Consider the following 27203-nt stretch of genomic DNA (forward strand, 5'->3'; position numbering starts at 1 on the left):
CAAGATCACAGCCAGAAGATAAAAGAAATATGGGCAACCAAAAAGGCAATCAAGATGAAGCCGAAGACACGAAGCCGACAAGAAGCATGGACAGAGGACCGGAAACAGAAACACAGCGAGCGAATGAGGGAAGTTTGGGCAGCAAGGAAGGCAGCAAAAGGAACTGGCCATGTAGTTTAGTCCAAATGCGCTCTTTAAGGGCAAAACACCAATAATAATAATAATAATAATAATAATAATAATATATAGTGCAGCAAGACAATTCTTTTTTGTGACTTTCCTCACAAACATTCTACAGCAAGCTAGCCGGAGCCTGAGCATCATTCATTAACAATAAATCAATATAAAAGGGGAAGTTACAATTCCCAGAGTGATGGACGGAATCAGCCGTATGTTGCGCAAACACTACGTAAAGACTATTTATAAACTGACAAAGAAGATGAAAGAGTGTATCAGATTGGCAAGGGAGGCATTGTACACTGGGGGAGGTGGAGAAATCGGCTGTGGTAGAGCACGCGCTGTGTGAGGTCAATCACATAGTAAAATTCACCGACACAAAATTTCTGGCTGCAGAGAAGAGCTATCACACCCACTTGTTCAGAGAAGCTATAGAAATACACAAACACGAGAATAGCTTCAGGAAGAAAGAAGAAAGCCTAAAGGTGAACGGATTCTGGATTACCGTGCTGCAGCGAACAACTGTTGTAAGCAGCAAGCGGAGAACCACACTGGAAATGACCAAAAAAAGCCCTTGGACGCTGGCACGCCCGGTACATATAATCTGTGGCCTTGAGCTCAGCTCCAGTCCACCACCAACAATGTCGGCCACACCTGCTGGCGAAATGTCAGAAAAATTATCAAACATCGGCCAAAGAACCCGAGAAAAGCCAACACGCAGTTTGTCACACTAAATTACCATTATAAGTTTGCGAAGCACCTAAATGGTCTATAGTGGTTTGAGGAAATGCTAATTTTTTTAAAAATTCAATATCCTCTAGCAGACTACTCAGTACATGTCAGGAGTTGCTGGAATCAATACCTTATCTCTATAGTCAATTATCTATGAACCAAACAGAAAAAAAATCACCTTTAATAAAGATATATCAGTCAGAAACTAACCGTGACTAGCGCGTGATCGTGAGCTGCTTGCATGACGTCTACGTGTCCGCTTGCTGCGACGTGGCCTTTGGCTTGATGGTTGCCTGCATGGGCCAATATGAGTTGATACTATCTGTGAGTGTATTACACTCAGGATGATCATCATGGCAACTGGTACCATCACTTCTGATGCTGTGACCCTCTGTAGACAGAAGCAAAAATTAATAAATAATGATGTTGCTTTTCTTGCTGAATACAGAAATAATGTAACAGTTTTTAGCCATGAAATTTGTGAAAGACACATAGGTAATTGCACAGTAAAGGATAAATTGTCACATTTTGTGCAAATAGGGCTATCGAGAAATCTGATTAGATTAATAAAGCTCATTGCAGAACTCAAGGAATAGGCAGAGCATTTCAAGCCCAATTGCACTACCATCAATTACTCCTAAGTGACAAGGTATTTGGTATCTAAATGTAAATTAAGAAACTTTGAAATGGTTAAGGAAATGTATAACACAATCCCATCAACATTTTGTCCAATAAGACTAAAAAGACCTTTCAGTATCCAAGGAAGTGATGTCATATGTCTGTATAATTTACAAGAACAGTATAAAAAGCATATAAAATAAAGAAGGAACAAAATAGTTGTGTGTGGCCGAAAGCAGGTATACCACAGTAATCTAAGGACAGCAACAACACACTGGAAAAAAACAAACCTGCATCATTTGGTCTGACACTACATAACCCCAGAAATGTAAGAAGGTATGGTGAAAAATTCCCAACCTGGCAGTACAAGACTGAACTTTTAGGCTCAAAAAGCACTTCCTATTCAATCCAACCCCTTTTAGATCAATGCATTTGGACCCAATATTTTTCATTGAATGGATTTCATCCTTAAAAAGCAATTCTGGGAGATTAATAACACTCCCCTGCAAAACTAGTTTCTAAATACAAATCACTTTAGATACTGATCACCTGGAAGTCAAACTCTTTCTTATTTAGTGAAGAGGATGAATTTTGTAACAATGCACACAAACCTCTCAATTTCCCACAAGTGCTTGATCATATCCCAATGTTGCCACTATAAAGTAAATAGTGGTCTGCAATCAATCCAGAAACCACATGAGTACATAAGAATATAAGGGCAGGGTGCCACACAATTACTTGGCAAAAGAAAATGTATCAAAATGAGCAGGAACTTCAATTAAACTTTCTCAATATGTGACTGCACTGTCATGTTTATCAAACATTTTTCAAATTACCTTCATCAGGTGACGTATTCACCTCATTCAGATATTTTTACCATGTAATTTCATGATGTGCACAGAATCAGTTTTCAGGAACATCACTAATTTTAATTGGATGGAAGGAGGGGGGTGGGGTGGGGCGTGTTTGGAGACTGACACCTTTCACTGATGCTAGCCTTTACTTTAATTCATATTAGCCTCCGTCAGTGAATGAAGAGCAGACAAGTACAGTGATTACGTATTTTGCTTCATTGTGCTTCCTGGCAGCTGAAACAATGTAAGTGTAATATGTACCTTTGGCTGCTATGTTTACTGCCACGCCTGATGGGCAGCCTTGCAATTACTGCCAGCTCATGGGCCAGATACTGCTGGCAGCCAACATGGTGGGAGCGTTTGGGAGTACTGTCATCAAGATTCACGTTGACAGAATGTTTCACAATTTTAATCACCTCTCGTATCTTTCTCTTAATGGTGGATGGCTGACTTGTTAGTACTGGTATACAAGCTTCTTGAAATCATATAGTTTTGCTACATTCACTGAGATGTTCTGCTACTGCTGACTTGTTATGTTGTCTGAGGGGGATTGCCTTAGATGTTCCATTATGTGATTATGTGTATGCTAATAGGATATCCCACTTCACCAATGTAAACTTTTCTGCATTCACAGCCCAATTCATAGACTTCAGGCGTATGTAACTTATTGGTTGGTTGGTTTGGAGAAGGAGACCAGACAGCGTGGTCATCGGTCTCATCGGATTAGGGAAGGAAGTCGGCCATGCCCTTTCAGAGGAACCATCCCGGCATTTGCCTGGAGCGATTTAGGGAAATCACGGAAAACCTAAATCAGGATGGCCGGACGCGGGATTGAACCGTCGTCCTCCCGAATGCGAGTCCAGTGTCTAACCACTGCGCCACCCCGCTCGGTATGTAACTTATTGACAACATCCTCTATGATATCTGTGATTTTGTTGCTACTTCAGTAGAGCGACCCAACATCAGCTCCAAGAATTTGTCCAACTTATTTACTAACAACTTGCATAAATTTGAAAGCACATTTGTTCTGTCTCCTCCTTTTAGTACTGTTGTATGTTGGCATAACGCTACATATTGTTCTGCTGTTTCAGCGAACAGTTACAAGTAGACTGCACTTTCTGCAATTCCTCCTTCAAGTGACTTGCACCACTAATTCTATGTGGGCTGTTAGTTAAAGAGTGCATTGTGGACTTCTCCACTCTAAATTACGCAATTCTCTTCTGTTTGTGACCACATGATAAATGATAATGGCGTGTTCCACGTACTGAAGCAAGCATTTGGGTCACATGGTGCAGACTGGAGCACTAATACTTTGAATGTCTTCATACAGATGTCTGCTGCAACTACAGTACCATTCAAACTAGTTGTCACTTGATATTTAAGCTCCAAAGTTGCAGCATTGTCACATCAAGCACAGTCTGCCAGCAGCCATCACAGTGCACCATTCCCTGTGGTGATAGAAAACTGTTTTAAAGTCTCTATCTTCCACAAAAATCAAGTAAAAAAAAATCTCAAATTCACATATGAAATAACTTCTACAGGGTCTCTCAGCATGTCAAAAATCTGTTCTTAATTTTAATTGGGGAAAGTTACATTAATTTTTGCTGCTTGTTAACTGCTTCAAACTTTCCACATCATATCTCAAAAATTAATACTCTCACAGCGATACTTTTTTTCCATTGATTGCTAAAATAACTCACTTGGCAACAAATCTCTTAAAATTTTCATACTCCATTGCATTTCCTACATATATGCTTCTGAAAATGGTGTTTTTATGTGTTTGTGCCAGAGTCTAACTTTGTAACAAGTATGAAGTTTAAAGTCTCTATCTCTTACAAAAATATTATAAAAATTCTGAAATGTATGTACAGTACTGCTTTAAATGGTATCTCTAAGCATGTCAAATATTTTTCTTAATTTCAATTAGGGCCGGTGTTATGTTGATTATTGACACAGGAGAAATTATCATGCCTACAAAAGTTTCCTTTCTATAATTGTGTATCTAAAAAACTATTACTATAAGGTGGTGACAGGAGGTGGCTGAACAGTTTTATTTAGTCTCGCAACAGGAAAGAGAAATTCATCGAAACAAACATAAAATTTAATGGAAGTAAGACATTCGTGAAAGTTCACTATGCACTACATACTAGTCCAACAATGTGGAGACACCACTTAATTCACAGTCCAGCGACACTATCAGTGACTTCAACACACTGTTTTAACACAGTCATTGTTCCATGCTTCCTGTAGCATTCCTTTCACATGATTCACTACCCTTTTTTTTGCCAGCCTGTTGGTGTCATTTTTTTCAACTGCCTGCTTGATAAGCTGTTATACGACAGTCGACGTATTTTTTTTATTTTCTGCAACAACATAGCATTTAACTTGTGCCTGAATCAGTTCTATTGTGTTGAAGTGCCAAAGGTAGAGAAGCAATCTGAGAACTTTATGCCCGCGTTTTTTTGCTATTTCATCCACAATGTGAACTGGGTCCTTTGGCTTGTGTTGTGACAAGTTTTATAATTCCACCCTTGTGAAGCTACTGTCAATCCGTATCTTATATTTCTCCAGTCAGCAAACATAATTTTCCTCTGTTGCCTTTGCAGGCGCCGTGTCCTGTATAATTACATGATACGGAGAGGTATCCATGACGATTATAAAGTTATTTGTTTCGTCTTGAAGCACAGTGCCTTTAAACCATTTCACAGAAGTAATGTGGTTCACCTCTTGATGGTAGTCATAAGTCTCCTTTGAAGTGAACAACGGCACACAATCAGAAATGAAACCTTCTGAATTGTCAGCATCTGATTCAATTATTCTTTTTCTTCTGCTGATCGGAGTTGCCGCACCACCACTGATGGTATCAACAGTCAGCATTTTTAATACTATGCCCCACATTCACCTATATTTCATCAAGCCAAACAATATCCCCACAATTTGTCCTACTAATTTCCTATGAAAGTGGCACCAGGCTGCAATATTGTGGTGTTTCATTAATAACTTGCTTCCAGAAATAGATTTATGGTTGAATCCTAACTGTTCACGACTTGTCATGGACAATTTACTACAGTGAGATAAATCCACTGTAACTAGGGTAGCATGTAGCTTTTTGAGTGTTGGATACTCTTTCCTTGAATAATATGTATATATTTTACAACAAATCTAACCTTCCTGGAAAGAGTCGAGATTTGTGACCCTCTTCTTGAGGCACCTCTTCTTCTAAGGTATCCCCAATTTAGATGACTCACCTGATTCTTCTTTCGTGAATTTCTCCTTGCAGATTCTTGTCAGCCATCATTTGCTGATTTGTAGTACAACTGCAATTCACTCCACCATTTTATCTACAGGAAGTAGAGGCACCACTGCATATCTCTCTCTCTCTCTCAAAATACTTCCTCTTCCTCACAGAACACATGAATTCAAATGACTGACTGCTTATAATAAAGCCATGTCTGACATTTTTTGAAAGTTTCCTTGAAGCATGCAGCCTCAGTCTGCCCTCTTTTGACTACTTTCATCACATTTTGTAAGGCTCGCAAAGCTGAAAGTCACCCAAATTTCTCGTTACAAGGGCTTGCTGCAGACTAGCTTCGCACAAACAATGCTATAGGCAGCGCTGCGCCCCAGAACAGAAGTGGCAACACAGTGGGAACCATGCAGCCTTTTACCTGTCAAATGACAACTAGTTCAAAACATATTATAGCTACAGTGGGGATCCCTTAGCTATGCCAACCATATGCTTAAAACATTTTCCTTTATTCCTGAACTAGGATGTCGAAAGATCGTGATGGACAGTTTTGCAAATTTTCACTGCCACACATTCTAGAGGAATGTTAACAGTCTCCTCCACTGCTGCACTAGTGAATAAGGGTTTGATGTTGTAGGTCATCAAATAGTCCACATTTGCACATCATTTAAAAAGTGGCCATCAACTGAAGCATCATTAAATGACAGCAAGGCACTGGAAATCGAGGAAGAAGATTTAGAACAGTAATTTACAGTGGTTTAGCATCTTCATGAACTTAAAGAGAGCTATGCATTAATCAATCTAGGCAATCAATGCTATTTCACATATTTCATGGGAAAAAAACTATGTTTTCAACAACTTGCAGTTCTATCTCATATTTGACCAGAAGCGAGAGTACAAACAAATTTAAAAAAAAATTAGTGAAGGCAATTTAAAATGAAGCCAAAAACAGCAACAAAATGATATGAATTACCAATTATATTTTTATTGCCCAGCATACGGAGGTTGCACAACTGTAGTATTTATTTTCAATAAAATAAAAACACCAGTTGCATTTTTCTTTTTATTCCAAAAAGCAACAATCAGTTTTGGCCCCCAATACCATTTCCACTGGTATACGTCAGGCAACCTGAGAGAACACGGAATGACTCAGGCTGCCTGACATACACCAACAGATAAGGCCTTGGAGGCTGAAACTAGTCGTAGTTTTTAAAATAGAACGGGAATTGCAACAGTTTCTGGCATTTTATTAAAAATTATGTGTTTATAGTTATCAAGACTAAAACGAATACCATAATTTACAATAAGGAAGAGCAGGATGGGAAAGTTTTTTTTTTTTGGTAAAAGCCTCAAAATGTGGAAACGTGAAATGATCTAATTGGCGCTACTTCAAAGCGAACAGTGTCCAGATAAAGTATTTTATGAGAGATAGTCAGAAATAATGGTTTGCTGCATGCAAATATTGAAAATGTAACTAGTTTTCATTTGTTGGGATCACTCAACATCTGGCGAAGCCCAGTTTGGAAAGATAATGTACAGCAGAACATGTTTGCAAAATAAAAAAGTGCATAAATGCAACGATGTATGAGCGCATCAATGCTCTGGTGCCATGTTATAAGTGGATAGCCAAATGGTTTATTTAAGATACAATGCTGCATAATGCAACATACAAGGGTGGGTTGAAAAGTTCTCTGAACGGAATAGGAAAAAAGTACTTACATCACAAACTTTTTTTTAATTTTTCAATGTAGTCTCCTTGTAGATTAATGCACTTGGTCCAACAATGTTCAAGTACCTTGATCCCATCTCGAAATTAAGTTTCCTCCAGGCCAGGAGAAATAGTTGTCAACTCCAACTATCAATTCTTCGTTTGAAGTGAATCTTCGTCCACCAAGAAAAATTTTGTTTTGGAAAGAGATGGAAGTCTGACGGAGCCATATCAGGTGAATAAAGTGGGTGCAGCAACAATTCATGCTTTAGTTCATGTAATTTTGCCATGACGACGGCACGTGTGCGGGTGCGCATCAATAGTTGCGGCACCCTTCTGGCAGATAATTTTTTCATTTCTAATTCTTCAGTTACGATGTGATATACCCTTCCAGATGACATCTGGCAAGCTTGAGCAATTTCACACACTTTCAATCGGTGATCCTCCATGACCATTTTGTGCACTTTTGCAATGATTTCTGGAGTAGTGACACATCTTGGCTGATCATTGCGCGGATCATCATATAAGCTCTCCCGAACAAATTTAAATTCATTTGTCCACTTGGCAACAGTTGAATATGAATGAGCACAGTCCCCCAGTGTATTATGGAAATCGGCATGAATGTCCTTTGCTTTCATACTTTTCTTTACGAAGTACTTAATCACTTACAAGATCTAGGAAACAACATAATTTTAATTAATATATTTTGGTTACTTTTGGATACTATGCCTGAGTAGTATTACACGTGTTGCATTCAATAATTACTTTTAATTTTTTTCTGCAGTGTAATTCATCTCCTGTTCACCAAATTTTAAGCAATCAAGGTTGTGAACCCTATTTTCCCACAAGTTCAACACTTTGGAAGGCTAAAATACTTGCGCTGTCTTCAGTTATCAGGATTAAAGGTAAATTTACATCATTATTATTGTGCTTTCAGTCAGTCAAAAGTTTTAGAATAGCAACAAATGTGTTGAAGCTTTCTTATTCAAGAGACTTGGTGCTCATTTCCTTGATCTTGAGTTACACAAGCTGTATTTTGTAAAAATTCACCGACACTTATCTCCAGTACAAATAAATTTCTAAGACCTCACAATAACTTTTCTGCTTCAACATAGCTCCTGTTCTCCATATTTTGCACAAATAATATAACACAAATATGTGATCATTTACTTTCTTTCTTTGTCATACTTACGAATCCACGTTCTTACGATAAACTTAAGCCTCCATAGCTGTGGTCACTAATGCATGCTTGAGCAGTAGCACTTGGCTAGTAGATAGCCAGTTCAAATCCTGGTGGTGAAAAAAATTTTTGCCTCCCAGATTAACAGCTAGAGGAGGAAGGGCAGTTGTGTCAAGATCCAGATCACCAGAAAACAAAACTATGAACCAGTTTCTTGGATCAAATTATAATCCTCACTACAGTGTTTCATGTAGTGGGGAAGCTGAAACTATTAACCTTGTTGGTCTAGTGGGCTTTCATATACGTTATGACACATATTTTGGTGCCTGACATTGGATTTGGAAACATTTTCTCCTGCTGTGTGTATACCTAGTTTTGTAATCTAAATTACACCAATGTATAGCCTGTCAGTCTGACACAAGCAACAATGATGAATTTGAAATTCTTCAACTGATGTGCGCCACACTCACAACAGAATAGTTACATTTAAAATGGTCAACTCTTCAATTCAGATAATTTAGTTCTACAAAATTTGTTGAGCAATGTATATTGTAAATGTGCAAAGTACTGCACTCCCACATACCAAAACTCAATCAAGAATGGAAATATGAAGAGGAAGCTAATGTTGACAGTTGATATGAAAGTTTTTGATGGTCACGCAATCAGCGTGTAGAGAGTATAACACAGAATCAAGGTAATGCTAATGCTGAAATTCCTTCAAATTAGGAGAAAAAGAATGAAATTTCAGGTTGTCTGATAGGAAAAATGTGTGGTAGCTAAAACAAGCATGAAAGCTCCACTTAGAAAGAAAAGGACAAGTGCATTTAATATTGTAAGAACATATCTGCCTCATGTTAGAAATTAGGCAAGAAGCAATTCTTTTCCACTCTATTGTTTCCACCTGTTTAATACTGACAATATGCTGGGGATTATGATGGGAAATACCAACAAGTATAGTGGTACTATTTCTCAAAATTACAATGAACATCATAAACATAAAATAAAAAGGACTATCTGATGTAAAAGCTTCTACAGACATTATGCACAATGCAATGATATCAAACAGATTAAATATAGACAGCCTTCTTCTAAAGCAGAAAAAAAAAACCACACACGCAAACATTCACGCAATCACAACTCACGCACATATGACCACTGTGCCTGGCCACTGATGCCGGACTCCTTTCCTAATACTGTCATCATTCCATCCTAGATTTTCTATTGTTTGATTTAGATTAAATCTAGGTGACTTATGGGCTGATACCGAGACTGGACTGGGCATATTTACATGTACAAAGACTTTCCAACAATTAGTCTGTTCTTTGGTGTCTTTCGTTCAACGGCAAATCACACAGTATACAAAGAGACAAACTGGCAGCAATTACACAGTTTTCAATCTCTCTGTTACCACATGAAAGCCATATTATTCAACTGGACAAATGGTAACCCTTGACTGAAAGTAGTAAATTAACCACGTAAGTATGGCATTAAAATTTTTGTCCTTACATTAACCAGAATCTTGTGAACACAAAATCTACGTATATATGTAGGAAAACAACCAGCGGGGCCACACAATCTCAGCAATGCCATCATTGTTGTAGCTGAGAGAACAATATCATCCATACCGGGCGCAAGGAGGATAATTACCTATATAACCGGTTAAACAGAATACCTCTAACAATTAATCTTTTGTAGGTTAGCTAACCATTCTACAAAAAATAAGGAGGAAGAGGAGGTAAATTAATCCTTACTCAAACTGAACCACAAAGGGACTTACAAATACCATCATGTTCTGCTCCCAAAAAGTACTGACAATGGGTCTTATATTTCAGAGGGAGTGTATTGCTTGTTTTGAAGATGTATAATAATGATAAAATAGACAAAATATAAGGATAGCTTAGATGCCAAAAATGATCACTGCTTGCGAGTATACCAAGACAAACGGGTGTGTGAATGAAGTGGACAAATAGTGTTCTAGTTACAAGATGTGACATAATCCCAAGAAGATGGCCTCTAACTTCATTGAATCAGGGTGGCTACTCAAATTTGGGGGAAAAAATAAAATCCCTGTCAATTCCAGGTGTGATGAGGAAGATGGTGTCACAAAGCTCCTGATAAATTAATGGCGAGTGAGGAGAGGGAGGGCAGCACACAACATTAACAACTTTTATTTCCTCTCACCTGAGCTATATAGTAATCACAATCAGGAGTTTAACTGCAGTTTCTAAACACCTATAATTTAAATGGAATGATATTCATATAATTAACACACTTGGGAGATATTCAAATGGTTCAAATGGCTCAAGCGCTATGGGACTCAACATCTGAGGTCATCAGGCCCCTAGACTTAGAATTACTTAAACCTATCTAACATAAAGAACATCATACACAGCCATGCCCGAGGCAGGATTCAAACCTGCGACCGTAGCAGCAGTGCAGTTCTGGACTGAAGTGCCTAGAACCGCTTGGCCACAGCTGTTCTTGAGTCAAAAGACAGAAAAAAAGGTTTCTGTGCAAAAAATTCTTGTGTTACAAAATGTGTGAAGCCTGCATTTCTGAAAATTACTGAGTACCACCTGAACTCTGACATTTTAGTCATAATTTTTGATATGTACTTGTATTGAGTTACAGTTTATCACAATGATGTTACCTCTAACCAAGTGTTTTATTTAGTGAAGCACAGAAATGACAGTGACGTTGGCTTGAAGCTATGCTTTTCTCCCTTTTGAACATAAAAATGACAAATTTTAATTTCACAAAAAGCATTTTTCAGTCAATGTTCAAAAAACTGTAATAGTTTCAGTTTACTCCAGTAAAACTGTAGGGGGAATATCTCCAGATTAAGCTTTCGCAAGAAAGACTTAGGGTGTCAGAAACCTCACAACACTTATGGTATCCTTTCCTTCTCCAGGCTAGCGCAAGGTTAATGGTGATTTGGTTGTTGAATGGGGATGTTCAGTTCAGCAACCCCCAGGACACTATTCCAGAGGAGGCTTGCTTTCTTCCTTCCCTTCATCCAAAAAAAAAAAAAAAAACATAACAAAATGCTACACTGCACTACACAAACACTATTCAGTCTCTCTCCCCCCACCACCGCCCTCTCTCTCTCTCTCTCTCTCTCTCTCTCTCTCTCTCTCTCTCTCTCACACACACACACACACAAAAGCACACAAAAAAATTCATAAACAGCAAGATTAAGGTAATGACAAACTATCACCACTGGGACTTCCTAAGACATCAATGCAGGATTCCCACATTTGCTTCCAACACTCACTCCCTGAGCATGGGACTGACATTGATTACAACAAAGGAGAAAATATTAATTTCCTCTGTGATAAAGAGTTCAAAATTTTACCTCAAGAGTTCCATCTTCAGTGAGTGAACAGTAGTAAAAATATGTAACTCCGCAAACTAACTGCAACACATACAGTGTTGTCAGCAATACGAAGACACGTGGTGAAGTTTGCTGAATCCACCAGTGACTGTAGGCTGGAAGCAGAACTAACCTGAGGCAAGCCAACCTCGTCACTGTTATCAGACCATGTTTTGGTTTAGCTTTTGGGAACGAAGAACCTACAACACAAATTGAGAAACAATAAGACTAAAACGGAAAGACTTGGAGAGTGAAACTATTCAATAGCTCAAGTATGCAGAACATGCACAAATGAAGTTGGAGACAGACGACTTTACTGAATGCAGTGACAATTATTCATTTATATTAACTAGAAATGAGTTTATGTCAACTTTATAAAAAGAATTCAGATAAGTCAACTATCAACTAATGCAGAGCTTAACAACTATCTGATTTTATAGTGAACACTCACAGCTGCTGATGCTTTTACTCACAAGCAGAGCAATTGTGGCGTGGCAGGGAGTTAGGGAATTGCACACACACCGTGTGGTCGCAACAACACAGAAGTGCAAACTGTTTTGACAGTGGTGCCATCTAAGAGGAGCTATGGCGAGTTGGCATTGCATAACACCAACAATATCTTCATATTTTAATTTGCAGTGTGAAGAACCTTATCTTCTTACACGAAAATGTTTAGTGTATCATCGGAATACTTGCAGTACATTCAATCTACACAGACGCTATTTGTCTTACCATGTCAAAGAATATGGAAGTGCAAAATGAGAAGGATAACGGGTGGTGATTTAATACAAAAATGCTTGGTAGTTGAACATTTATATCTTATGGTAGAACAGTTTTGTGTGGTGTCATTATCAAATCTAACAGTCATGCATAGCACACAGATTATGTCAGATGACATTCAAAACCCACTAGCAAAACCTTTGTAAAGAGTCTGTTGCATATTTTTTAGTATCCTATATGTAAATAACACAAGCACACAGCTGGATGTGACATTCTTAGCAGTGTTGATGAAAGTGTAGAAAATGTGCATCTGACACGACATATATCAGATTGCATGTCTATAGATGGGGCACGAGTTGCATTGGGAAATAAAATCAGAATTCCTAGCATAACTGAATGGAAAACTGACAAACCATCTGCTGACGATTTGTGCTGATGTACAGCTCGAAGTAAATTATCTGGAATGTGAAAGGGAGTTTCCCCTCAGGGTTGATTTCCTTGCTTACACAAGTCTTCATATGGCTTCCCATAGCCTGTGACAATGGATGGGGTACAGTACTCGCAGCTCATAGGCCTGCGCTCGCTGTCTACTCATGGAGCATGTTTGCCGTGAAGCCCTTCACTACAACTTCTGCCTGAAAAAGCAGTGAATATATACGAGGCACATCCAGAACGTAGATACTATTTTCGGAAAAAAACTCAAACATATTTCTTTCAAACAATTTTTTACAGGAAAAAGCATTTCTTAATATTTTTTTTTACGTAGTTGCCAACACTGTTAAGAAAACCAACTTTTCTGTGCCTCCTTCCGGGAAAAATGCTGCCAGTGAAGACAGAACGGTGATGTGCGTCGCCACGAAGCAACAAAAGCCCTAACTGAATATTCCATGCCTTTTGTTTTGAATTATGCATGCCAAAATTTTCTCAATGTTTCACAGTACCGTACCACATTGACAGCTATTGGAGGAATGTGCTTTGAAAGTGACAGCAATGCAGTGACAGTCTTCACTGATGGCATCTTTCTATGAAGAGGGCATAGAAAAAGTTGTTTCGCACAGCGGCAAATGTATGAACAATGGTGGCTAGCATGTAGAAAAATATTTTAAGAAATACTCTTCCTTGTAAAAATAAAATATGGTTTGAAAGAATACTTACTTTCTAGACACGCCTTATAAATAAATGCCACTCATCTAACGAGGCAAATCTCATTATGTTAGCATATATCTGTACCTACAGTGGATCACAATATTTCTACTGATTTACATGTGCAATTACAGATTATGCTGTTTTACGATGTTTGAATACGTGTGCTCGCACTATGTAACAACATCACGAATGTATTTAACTGTATTGACAACAACATACAAATGTGCCAGCTTACATTAGGTTGGCGTGGCTTAAAGCTATAATATGTAAGTAATATGCCTACATACCGTATTTACTCAAATCTAAGCTGCACCTGAAATTTGAGACTCGAAATTCAAGGGGAGAGAAAAGTTTTAGGCCGCATCTCCAAATCAAAACGAAGTTGGTCCATTGCAATATAAGACACAATTTAGGTTGAATGAATGACAATACAGCTACAGTAGTTTGGTTTGAGTCGTAAGCTTAGCAGTTAAGCTTTACCAGGTAACCATTGCTATGTGTCAGGCGCTCCGTCCGTATTTATACGGATACCCTACCTTTTTCACATGCTTCGTCTGGTTTGAATCGGTTGCTAATTTTTCTTTGATCTGATAAGTGCCGTTCTCTTTGTTATAGGTGTTTACGTCACTTTCTTTGATAATGATCAACAAGAACCAAATAATAGATTGCGTATGATAGAAGATGTTCTGAACGAGAGTTTAGCGAAAGATGATGTCCTTCAAAAAAAGTATCATAATAAACTCATCACTTCCCTCAGCAATTCCACCTATTCCATACAAGAAAAACACCACACAGGGAAACAAATAATTTAAGAACAAATTAAAAAAAAAGGTTAAGACCACAACTGTCATCCTTAGCTGACTGGTAATTGGCAACTAAGATGGCATAGCAGTACATCAACTGTGCACAGAACAGAAAGTATTACTGCACTCTTTCATGTTGGCATGCTTTAATAAAATCTCTTCGTTTTACAAGCCACATCATTTCGAATAAAACTCAAGCTTTTGATAGCTGCCTCTGCCCACATTATCAGGAGATGAAATCACTGACTGCCAGGGATGCCATGGTGTTCTGCTTTTATGGATGTAATGGTGGCATCTGGAATCCTCCAGAATAGGTCTGACTACATACGCAGAAGATAAGTTGGGGAGCTGGTGATCGGCCATGACTTTGATGATTGAACCACCCCAGCATTGTTTAGGAAAACTATGGCAAACCTACATCAGGATGGTAGGAGCAAATTGTGTGTGTTGGAATATGAGGTCAGTGTTTTAGCAACTGTGCTGTCTAGATCTACATCGATATTCAGGAAGTCACCGTATGGTGTGTGGCAGAGGGTATCCTGTACCACTATTTGTCACTTCCTCTCCTGAACTATAAGTTTAGTAAGTCAGAGTTGCAAAATACTGACGCAAATTCTTTGCAAATAAATGGAAAAACCGGCAGAAGCGAAATTCTGTGAAGATCAATTTGGATTCCGTAAACTTCGGATTCAGAGAAATGTTGGAACATGTGAGGCAATACTGACCCTATGACTTATCTTAGATGATAGGTTAAGGAAAAGCAGACCTACGTTTCTAGCATTTGTAGACTCAGAAAAAGCTTTTGACAATGTTCAATGGAAAATTCTCTTTAAAATTCTGAAGGTGGCAGGGGTAAAATACACGGAGCAAAATGCTATTTACAAATTATTTGGAAACCAGATAGCAGTTATAAGAGTTGAGGGACACGAAAGGGAAGCAATGGTTGAGAAGGGAGTGAGATAGGGTTTGTAGCCTATCCACGATGTTATTCAGCAGTAAAGGAAACAAAAGAAAAATTTGGAGGAGGTGTTAAAATCCATGGAGAAGAAACAAAAACTCTGAGGTTCACCAATGACATTGTAATTATGTCAGGGAGCAAAGGACTTGGAAGAGCAGTTGGAGGAATGGACAGTGTCTTGAAAGGAGGATATAAGGTGAAAATCAACAAAAGCAAAAAAAGAGTAGTGGAATGCAGTCGTATTAAATCAGGTGATGCTGAGGGAATTAGATTAGGAAATGAGACACTTAAAGTAGTAAATTAGTTCTGCTATTTGTGAAGCAAAGTAAGTGATGACTCTCACCGTGGGGAGGATATAAAATTTAGACTGGGCATGGCAAGAAAAGCATCTCTGAAGAATAGAAATTTGTTAACACTGAGTACAGATGTAAGTGTCTTGAAGTCTTTTCTGAAAGTATTAGTATGGAGTGTAGCAATGTTTGGAACCAAAGCATAGATGATAACTAGGTCAGACTAGAAGAGAATAGATTTCGAAATGTGGTGCTACAGAAGAATGCTGAAGATTAGATGGGTAGATCATGTAACTAATGAGGAGGCATAGGACAGAATTGAGGAGAAGAGGAATTTGTGGCACAACTTGATTAGAAGAGGAGATCAGTTGGTAGGACACGTTCTGAGGCATCAAGGGATCACCAATTTAGTACTGGAGGCAAATGTAGAGGGTAAAAATCGTAGCGGAGACCAAGAGATGAATACACTAAGCAGATTCGGAAGGAAACAGGTTGCAGCAGTTATTCAGAAATGAAGAGGCTTGCACAGGGCAGAGTAGCATGGAGAGGAGCAACAAACCAGTCTCTGGGCTGAAGACCACAACAACAATAGTAATAACAGTAATTTTCAATTACAAAGTTAATGAGTTATGATTCTTCACATTGTCATAGTATTTGCGAAGTACCCATGAACAGCGTGAGATAAAGCAGAACCTCAAGTTGCCAATTTATTAATTGTAACCATTTGGTTCTCTCTGCAAAGTGCCTATCCTTGGTGCCACAATATCAGTTCTCTAATATTGTGCCAGTGCCCAGTATTGGATTACCGTTCGTCAATACGGATGTATAGTCAAGTAAATGAAAATAATAAAGCCTTTTAATTTCACTTTCAAGAAATGCAGTTGTTTCCATGATAGGTACAACTGGTGACTGACCATGTTTTGCACGTGAATTGTCGCAAATTAATGATTACATTTGATGCCAATTTTTTTCGTGTTTCACGTGTACTTTTGTTAATTCAATTTGCTCAGCCACAATTTCCCTTCAACGATATTAGGAAGCTGCACCTACACAAAATTTCCCAACGTCTTGTAAAAAATTGCTGTAACCCTACATTACTAAAGCCTCATAAAATTTTCGATTGTAGTTTGTACTAATTCAAGGTTCCCGCCTATCCGGTGTCGTCAGTAAAGGGTATATTTTGTACTTATTTTGAATGCGACGTACCACTGGAGACCTTATAATTGTAATTACCTAGTGACTTTCATTGAATAAAATATAGAGTAGCTCAATGGTTAACTACTACAAACAGTAAACAAATTTTGAAGTTGCATCATCGACTGTAGTCGTAACACCAAATTTGGGTGGAATACAGCCGTGTTTAATAAAGTTTGTTGTTCATAAAACGAACTTATCATATATTATTTTCAAATAATATTAAAGTACAAAATACCTTTCACAGGCGAAGCTCCAAGCGAGATGAAATTAATCAAGTGTTCAGCTCCGATGGTTTCAAGGGAGATTTAAATACCGCACATGGATATTTTAGAAGGTATTCTTGCGTAATACAAGTTGATGATTTTCTACTTCTCAGCATTATTTAACTGTTTTAACCACCAGATTGCTCACTACAATAACAAATTCCGTTCCACTACTGCAGACCACGTGCTTCCTTAGTTCCAAGTCCCGCTGACCGCTTCACAAAAACATTTCGTGACGTCAGATCCTGTCCGTGTGATTTGGACTGGTTTGTTCAAGCAGCTGCCAGAAAGCTACTTTCAAACCTCCGAACTGGCATTACTGCGCATGCGTACCTCCGTTTATGTAGAAACCCTTCGTGTTTGCTCTGTTTAAACGCTCATCGTCCCATTTCTGGCTGCATTCCCGTCGCGCGTAGTGGCGGATCAATAGCTTTAGAAAATCTTAAATGTTGTAAACCAGTCTACCAAACAGTAATACAGCTATTACTACATGTAACTCAGTTTTCTTCGAATATTAAGTTATCTCCCACGGCGAGATTGTGCAGATCACGAGTTTGGAATGAAGTGACCTATGTTTTCAACTTCCCTCAAATTTAGATGGCACAACTGTTTAAAACGCTGTCTTAACCGTCCAAAACAGTGTTCAACAACACACCTGCTTTTCGAGAGTGCCATTTTTATTTATTTATTTTGTTTAGCGTATGGCTAGTACAGACTTATAATACAATTAAATCGCATACACACATATACTAACTTATACACAAGAAACTTAAGTTTGGCTTTACAACTGAATATCCAGTCCTTCAATCCAGCGCACTGCATCTGGAGCTGCTAGCAGTAAGTCCTCTCAGAACTGTGATAGGCTCGAATCCTGCATTCACTGACAATGTGGTGAATAGTCTGATATGGAGCCCCGCAGTCACAAGCTGGATAAGGCAGCTTCTTCCGCTTACAGCGAGCATCCCTGCATCGGCTATGGCCGGTACGTATTCTGTTTGAGGTTAGTACAGGTCTTTCGTTGTAGGTCGAATCCACTTGGAAGTTTAGCACCTGAGATGTTATGCAGGCGCACATCTGTCACTGCTTCCCACCGACCTTTCCATTTTTCAAGGGGTTTGAAATCCTTAGTAACCAAGTCAGCAGCATCGCACAGAGTTGGATGGCGCGATTTCAGTCTCTGACGATTTAAAAGTGGCAGGTCGCTATGCACGGGTAGAATTCTGCCTCTGAAACTTACTTCCAGTTTTACGTTCGCCAACCGATTATTTAAATGGAAGCAATACACTTCTGTTTTACTCGCACTGGGTTGGAGTCTCCAGATTTTGAAGTAATTGTCTAATACAGACAGGTCATTGGTTAGAATCTCTTCTGTTGTCTGTATTTCCTGGTGTTGTACAGCTAGAGCCAGGTCATCGGCATAGCAGGATTTTCTGGACGAAGTGTCGGGTAGGTATAGGTCGAATGGTAATGGTGAGAGAACTGATCCTTGGGGGCAATCCGTCGTTTAGCTTCTTCTCCTTACTTATGTTGCTTCCAGTGATTACCTGGAACTTACGATCGCTTAGCACGCTGTTAACCAGTCAAACCATTGTTCTGCAGAGTATGGTGCGGAGAAATTTGTACATACGGCTTTCCCTCCACACTGTCGAAGGCGGCAGTTAGATCAACAAACGTCAAAGGTGTTTCCTGCATCATGTTAAAATAACTTAGAACTCTACACAAATTCCCTGTATTTGCATACTCCTAGCATGCTGGATGTTATGAGACAGCAACTTTTATTGAATTGCGATGAAAAAAGACGGCCAAAGTTGCGAATAAAATAGACATTTATTCAGTGGGTGACCGGTTTCGAATTATTACCAATTTTCGAAGTAAACACAGCTTGCAAAGTTAAATGTACGTCCAAAATAACGGTACACAACGCCGATACATAAATGGCAGGTACACTTGGGACCGGACACACACACACACACACACACACACACATTATGTATTGTTATTTTGGACGTAAATTTAACTTTGCAAGCCTTGGCTGGTTCGAAGATTGGTATTAACTCGAAAACGGTCACTTACGGAATAAACATCTATTTTATTCGAACTCTCGTTGTCTTTTTGCATCATATGGCTTGTATTTCTAAACAGGGTTAATAAATTGCTAATTCAGGGGCAGGCATTGTCACCCAAAAGACAAAAATCCTCGCACTTTTCTTCGAGTGTTTGGTAAAGTGTTGACGTCCTGAACACTCTCCCGTCATGGACAGAGCACGGATAAACGACGAGTAAGTCCCGAATCTGTCGGTTGTGATCACAAACTATTTGTAATTGCAAGGGAATGTAGTTGTTTTCCGAGGCCAATTTGTGTCCTTTCCTCGTCAGACGGCCACTTTATGACGTCGACTTCTAAACCACAAACAAAGTCACTCTTTCTATGACATAGTGTAAGGAACCAATACAGATGTTAACTCTGTCTGCCAGGTCTCTAAAGCTTGCTGCTTCGTGGCCAGATCAGAATGTGCAGTAGTGCAAGCAGCTTCCTATTCCCCTTGCCTGATGCTTATTATAATGACTCTACCACATGACGCCGCACACGAATGTTGCAAAAATCCATGTCGCTATACTGTAGTATCACATTCTCGTAAAAGTTTCGTTTTTTGTCTTTTGGTACAATGAAACTCTTCCAACTTCTCGTCACTCGACAGAAAATCCGATTCCGATTCGCTGAACATTTTGAGCAAAAGACAGTTATAAGTTTCATGTTTCAACCAACTGCTATTCTTTTGCACTTTTAGAAAGGTGATTTTACAGGAATAAGTAAAAATGCTTTCCTTACAATTAACGATGAAGCGTAAACGTGAAATAATGGGACCCGGAAACTGGAACAGCTTCCAAAAAACTGAAGAACCCGCCACAACCAAGATACGAGTGACGTAGAGTCCACCCCCACTCTTAGTCCCCAGCTCTGTGCATGCTTGAGTCTGACAGCTAGAAACGCCTGAAACACTTTCCCGTGCAGTCTGGCTTGCAAACAATAGCTAGAATCGGAATAAGGCGCTGCTTACACGCGATTTCCGATCTACTCATGAGCGAGCCAGCTGGCACCTACCTGAATGTTAGTTCGAGAATGGTAATGTATACGCGAAATCTTATACAACATGGATAACATACATTACTCACCAAAATGCAATTCTTCGACCAATCCTCACGGATTTCTTTTCTCAACCAATTTGCTGTCCGCGGGAATCTGTCATGAGATTAACGAAACTAGGAATAATTCCTCGGATACCGAAGTCAAAGAATGTTAAAAAATCATTACGCAAAGTAATTAGGAAACTCCAAGTTAACACGTCTGGCAGGAGACTTTATGCTCAAGTTAGCATTTTCATTAATCATGAATTTTATGTCTAAGATAAAATGAGGGCTCAGAATTTGATTTGTATGTACAAGTAGTGTGAGAGTACCGCTATAAATGTTACGAAAGTTGAAATACAAGTTGGCTAGAAGGCACTGAACACGCTTTTAATATGCAAAACTGCAACATTAATACAATTATGAAACAGAACCATTTTGCCACGTCAGGTGGGATATCTATCACAGTAAAGCAGCCTCATTCTGCCAAGGGCCTTGTCAAAGAGGGCGGAGGAGCGGACAGAAGTTCAGGGCACTCTCTTGTCCTAGGGGTGGGAAATTGCCCCTGAAGGCGGAAGAATCAGCAATGATCAACGACATGAGGATGCAGAAGGCAATGGAAACCACTGCATTAAAGACACGTAACGTGTATCCACAGGACACGTGGCCTGTATTTGAAGAAGTGTCATGATGATCTCTCCATTGGCAAAAGATTCCGGAATAGTCCCCCATTCGGATCTCCGGGAGGGGACTGCCAAGGGGGAGGTTACCATGATCAAAAAAATTGAATAATCAACAAAAGGATAACGTTCTACGAGTCGTGGCGTGGTATGTCAGAAGCTTGAACGTGGTAGGGAAGCTAGAAAATTTGAAAAGGGAAATGCAAAGGCTCAATCTAGATATAGTAGGGGCCAGTGAAGTGAAGTGGAAGGAAGACAAGGATTTCTGGTCAGATGAGTATCGGGTAATATCAACAGCAGCAGAAAATGGTATAACAGGTGTAGGATTTGTTATGAATAGGAAGGTAGGGCAGAGGGTGTGTTACTGTGAACAATTCAGTGATCGGGTTGTTCTAATCAGAATCGACAGCAGACCAACACCGACAACGGTAGTTCACCTATACATGCCGACGTCGCAAGCTGAAGATGAACAGATAGAGAAAGTGTATGAGGATATTGAAAGGGTAATACAGTATGTAAAGGGGGACGAAAATCTAATAGTCATGGGCGACTGGAATGCAGTTGTAGGGGAAGGAGTAGAAGAAAAGGTTCCTTGGGACAAGGAATGAAAGAGGAGAAAGAATAATTGAGTTCTGTAACAAGTTTCAGCTAGTAATAGCGAATACCCTGTTCAAGAATCACAAGAGGAGGAGGTATACTTGGAAAAGGCCGGGAGATACGGGAAGATTTCAATTAGATTACATCATGGTCAGACACAGATTCCGAAATCAGATACTGGATTGTAAGGCGTACCCAGGAGCAGATATAGACTCAGATCACAATATAGTAGTGATGAAGAGTAGGCTGAAGTTCAAGACATTAGTCAGGAAGAATCAATACGCAACGAAGTGGGATACGGAAGTACTAAGGAATGACGAGATACGTTTGAAGTTCTCTAACGCTATAGATACAGCAATAAGGAATAGCGCAGTAGGCAGTACAGTTGAAGAGGAATGGAAATCTCTAAAAAGGGCCATCACAGAAGTTGGGAAGGAAAACATAGGTACAAAGAAGGTAGCTGCGAAGAAACCATGGGTAACAGAAGAAATACTTCAGTTGATTGATGAAAGGAGGAAGTACAAACACGTTCCGGGAAAATCAGGAATACAGAAATACAAGTCGCTCAGGAATGAAATAAATAGGAAGTGCAGGGAAGCTAAGATGAAATGGCTGCAGGAAAAATGTGAAGACATCGAAAAAGATACGATTGTCGGAATAACAGACTCAGCATACAGGAAAGTCAAAACAACCTTTGGTAACACCAAAAGCAATGGTGGTAACATTAAGAGTGCAACGGGAATTCCACTGTTAGATGCAGAGGAGAGAGCAGATAGGTGGAAAGAATACACTGAAAGCCTCTATGAGGGTGAAGATTTGTCTGATGTAATAGAAGAAGAAACAGGAGTCGATTTAGAAGAGATAGGGGATCCAGTATTAGAATCGGAATTTAAAAGAGCTTTGAAGGGCTTACGGTCAAATAAGGCAGAAGGGATAGATAACATTCCGTCAGAATTTCTAAAATCATTGGGGGAAGTGGCAACAAAATGACTATTCACATTGGTGTGTAGAATATGAGTCTGGCGACATACCATCTGACCTTCGGAAAAGCATCATCCACACAATTCCGAAGACGGCAAGAGCTGACAAGTGCGAGAATTATCGCACAATCAGCTTAACAGCTCATGCATCAAATCTGCTTACAAGAATAATATACAGATGAATGGAAAAGAAAATTGAGAATGCGCTAGGTGACGATCAGTTTGGCTTTCGGAAAAGTAAAGGGACGAGAGAGGCAATTCTGATGTTACGGCTAATAATGGAAGCAAGGCTAAAGAAAAATCAAGACACTTTCATAGGATTTGTCGACCTGGAAAAAGCGTTCAACAATATAAAATGGGGCAAGCTGTTTGAGATTCTGAAAAAAGTAGGGGTAAGCTATAGGGAGAGACGGGTCATATACAATATGTACAACAACCAAGACGGAATAATAAGAGTGGACTATCAAGAACAAAGTGCTCGTATTAAGAAGGGTGTAAGACAAGGCTGTAGCCTTTCGCCCCTACTCTTCAATCTGTACATCGAGGAAGCAATGATGGAAATAAAGGAAAGGTTCAGGAGTGGAATTAAAATACAAGGTGAAAGCATATCAATGATACGATTCGCTGATGACATTGCTATCCTGAGTGAAAGTGAAGAAGAATTAAACGATCTGCTGTACGGAATGAACAGTCTAATGAGTACACAGTATGGTTTGGGAGTAAATCGGAGAAAGACGAAGGTAGTGAGAAGTAGTAGAAATGAGAACAGCGACAAAATTTAACATCAGGATTGATGGTCACGAAGTCAATGAAGTTAAGGAATTCTGCTACCTAGGCAGTAAAATAACCAATGACGGATGGAAGCAAGGAGGACATCAAAAGCAGACTCGCTATGGCAAAAAAGGCATTTCTGGCCAAGAGAAGTCTACTAATATCAAATACTGGCCTTAATTCGAGGAAGAAATTTCTGAGGATGTACGCCTGGAGTACAGCATTGTATGGTAGTGAAACATGGACTGTGGGAAAACCGGAACAGAAGAGAATCGAGGCATTTGAGATGTGGTGCTATAGACGAATGTTGAAAATTAGGTGGACTGATAAGGTAAGGAATGAGGAGGTTCTACGCAGAATCGGAGAGGAAAGGAATATGTGGAAAACACTGATAAGGAGAAGGGACAGGATGATAGGACATCTGCTAAGACATGAGGGAATGACTTCCATGGTACTAGAGGGAGCTGTAGAGGGCAAAAACTGTAGAGGAAGACAGAGATTGGAATACGTCAAGCAAATAATTGAGGACGTAGGTTGCAAGTGCTTTTCTGAGATGAAGAGGTTAGCACAGGAAAGGAATTCGTGGCGGGCCGCATCAAACCAGTCAGTAGACTGGTGACCAAAAAAAAGCAACAAAATTATGTCTAGCAGCAGCACCATTGGCATCAATGAGGGGGGAAGGGGAGCATTTGTCCCATCCTGGAATGCGATCTACAGACATATTTTTTGCAGAATTTTGTTGTCATACATTTCTAGAAATGACCACCTGTGATTCCCCTCAATTGGATGTTTGGTCTTCATTGGCATTAAGTTGCTAAGTGGAGTCAGAAATATTGTGGTCTTCACAAATGCTACATAATTCCATTTTGTTTGGCTGTGGTTATGGTGCTGTCCAACAATGAAGACAGGCCTGAATTGCAAAATACTGCCTAGGTGAGAATGAGCGACATATATTGGCAATAACAGAACATGACCTGGAGCAGGGTGAAACAATTTACTGGTGATTTAAATTAGATGGATATTCCTTAGAATGTAGCTACTGTAGGCACCATAAGAAAGGAAATGGAATGTCACTTTTAGTCAACATGTATAAAAAAAATTATTTCTTCAATCGTACTGCAATGTAGGGTCACACATTACGGTACATCACAAAGGCTTTGTTAACAACATGATGAGGTACAACTGAATCACTATCACATTCCATATGGAATTTGTGGCTCAGTTAGTCCCTCTCTCAGCCTCAATCAAGCACAGATCTTCAAACAGAAAACAAAGCCATAGGTCATCCTCCTTGTAAGAATGATGACAGAGATCGTCCAAAAAACTACCATACAATATCCTTGACATTCATTTGTTGTCGAACCTTAGAACATATTCCAAGCTCAAACATAATAAGGTATATCTAATAGAATGACTTCTTCCATGGAAACCAGCACAGATTCCGATAACACCAATCATGTGAAACTCAATTTGCAGTTGTCTTTCATAACTTCCTGAAAGCTGTTGATCAAGGCAGTAAGATATAGATGTCCAGGTACCTACAATGGAAGTGGCTAGTGATCACCCACCCTTCTCTCCAAAGCAGGCAACAAAAGAACAATTATATTGAGAACCGGTGCCTGTAATGGCCATGGAAGTTGAAACAAGTCATGTTCATGTTCATAAAATTTGTCCTGGACACTGCGAGCTGTCTGAACAGGGTCTCTGTTGTTCTGGAACACATCATCACAAATTTCCAGTCAGTTTGAGATAAAATTTCAAAGCTGTGGAAAGACTTGCAACTTGCTTTAATTGTTCAGAAATATAAAATGGTGCACTTCACAATAGAGAATGTAGTATTGCATGACTAACTTTATCAGTGAGTTGCGATTGGAATCTGTCAACTCATAAAAATACCTGGGTGTACCACGTTTTAGGGATGTGAAATGAAATGATCACATAGGCTTAGTATAGGTAAAGCAGATGGCACACTTCAGTTTACAGGTAGAATACTAAGGAAATAATCAGGCTACAAAGAGATTTATTACAAAACACTCATGTGACGCATCCTACAATACTGCTCAAGTGTGTGGGACCCATTCCAAGTAGGACTAACAGTTGATAATGAACACCTACAGAGAAGGGCAGCTTAAATGGTCACAGGTTTTTGTAACTTGTAGGAGAGCATTTACCAGCTGACAAGGGGAATGCCACGGTTGTAATGACGCGGGATGATTATGTCCAAAAAATGGATTTACTTCTCAACGACCCGGCGTACAGAAGACTATCTAATGACCCCACAGAAAGGATCAAACGAAAGACACTTTCACTGCTGAAAAAGAGTTCGTTATCAGATGATTTACGTAAGAAACTTCATCCTGGTGCTGCCGTTCCGCCTAGGTTGTATGGTTTGCCTAAGTTGCATAAGGAAGGGGTTCCTCTACGCCCTATTGTTAGTAATTTGGGTGCACCGACCTATAACCTGGCAAAGTATTTATCATCTGCTCTCAGTCCATTTGTTGGCAAATGTGAACACCATATATCCAGTTCAGTGGATTTTATTCGACGATTGGGATCTTTGAAGTTGAGTCCTTCAGATCTGTTAGTGAGTTTCGATGTGGTATCCCCCCCTTTTTACACAAGTTCCTCTGGAAGAGTCCCTTAGTTTGATCAGTGAAAAACTGGATGAAGAGCGGGTGAAGCTTTGTCGTCATGTGCTGACCTCCACGTATTTTTTATTTAACGGTAACATTTTTGAACAGAATGACGGAGTGGCTATGGGTAGTCCTTTGTCACCCATAGTCGCCAATTTATTTATGGAGGACTTCGAGGCTATGGCACTGAGGACTTCAGCTTTGCAACCAACGTGCTTCTGGAGATACGTGGACGATACCTTCTTCGTATGGCCGCATGGACGTGATGCTCTTAACAGGTTTTTGGACCACTTCAACTGTCTTCATCCCCGTATCAAATTTACTATGGAGGTTGAAAATGATGGGATGCTTCCATTTTTAGACGTTATGGTTTATAAAAAACCAGATGGAACTTTGGGACACAGTGTTCACCGAAAGCCGACACACACAGATTTGTATCTGCACCCTAAGAGTTGTCATCCACCACACCAACGTAGTGGCGTCCTTAGGACTTTGGTACGGAGAGCATATGCCATTTCCGACGCAGACAGCTTAACCCAAGAACTTGAGCATTTGATGACTGTTTTTAAGGAAAATGGATACACCGAGAAACAGATTCGTCGGACTATGGAATTTGGACCGTCTCCGGAGGTGTCCGAAGAGGAACATAGATCTGTGGCCTTTCTTCCTTATGCTGGAGGCTTATCGTTTAAGATTGGACGAATTTTAAGGAGTTTTAACATTAAGAGTGTGTTCCGTCCACCCTCTAAGATTAGGGCTCTGCTCGGCTCTGTGAAGGATGATTTGGGACTTAAGAAACCCGAGGTGTACAAAATCCCGTGTCAATGTGGGAAAGCTTACGTTGGCCGTTCTATTCGCACAGTGAATGACAGGTGTGTGGGACATCGCCGTCACACGAGGCTACAACAGCCGGAAAAATCGGCCGTAGCAGAACACTGCCTGAATGAGAGACATAAAATGAAATTTGAGGAAACTGTTATAATTGCCAACATTTCCGGTTTTTGGAATAGTGTGTATAAAGAGGCGATCGAAATTAGGTTGGCTGATAATTTAATCAACAGGGACAATGGGTTTCCTCTTAGCAAAACGTGGAATCCTGTATTATCTCGCATCAAAACTGAACGTTCTTCGATGCGGCCTTGATTGCGAT

At 39.6% G+C, this 27203-nt stretch overlaps 1 protein-coding gene across 4 annotated transcripts in view; it reads right to left on the reverse strand.

The window, feature by feature from the left end:
• The window catches only part of LOC124776907 (protein phtf), a 192835-nt gene that overhangs the window by 96637 nt on the left and 68995 nt on the right, over positions 1-27203 (reverse strand). For 3 of the 4 annotated variants that reach the window (XR_007015666.1, XM_047252114.1, XM_047252113.1), the window contains exons 3-4: positions 11872-12089; positions 1120-1300 (exon numbers count right to left, since the gene is read on the reverse strand). Coding sequence is in view for 3 of the 4 variants with exons in the window: in XM_047252114.1 (XP_047108070.1) it covers positions 1120-1300; positions 11872-12089 (399 nt within the window). In the remaining variant the exon portion in view is untranslated. Of the gene's footprint in view, positions 1-1119; positions 1301-11871; positions 12090-17238; positions 17469-27203 lie in introns of those variants that run through there. The other variant, XM_047252115.1, reaches the window with a different exon arrangement.

Source organism: Schistocerca piceifrons, chromosome 2 (genome assembly GCF_021461385.2).
Source record: "Schistocerca piceifrons isolate TAMUIC-IGC-003096 chromosome 2, iqSchPice1.1, whole genome shotgun sequence".
Classification (NCBI taxonomy): Eukaryota; Metazoa; Arthropoda; class Insecta; order Orthoptera; family Acrididae; genus Schistocerca; species Schistocerca piceifrons.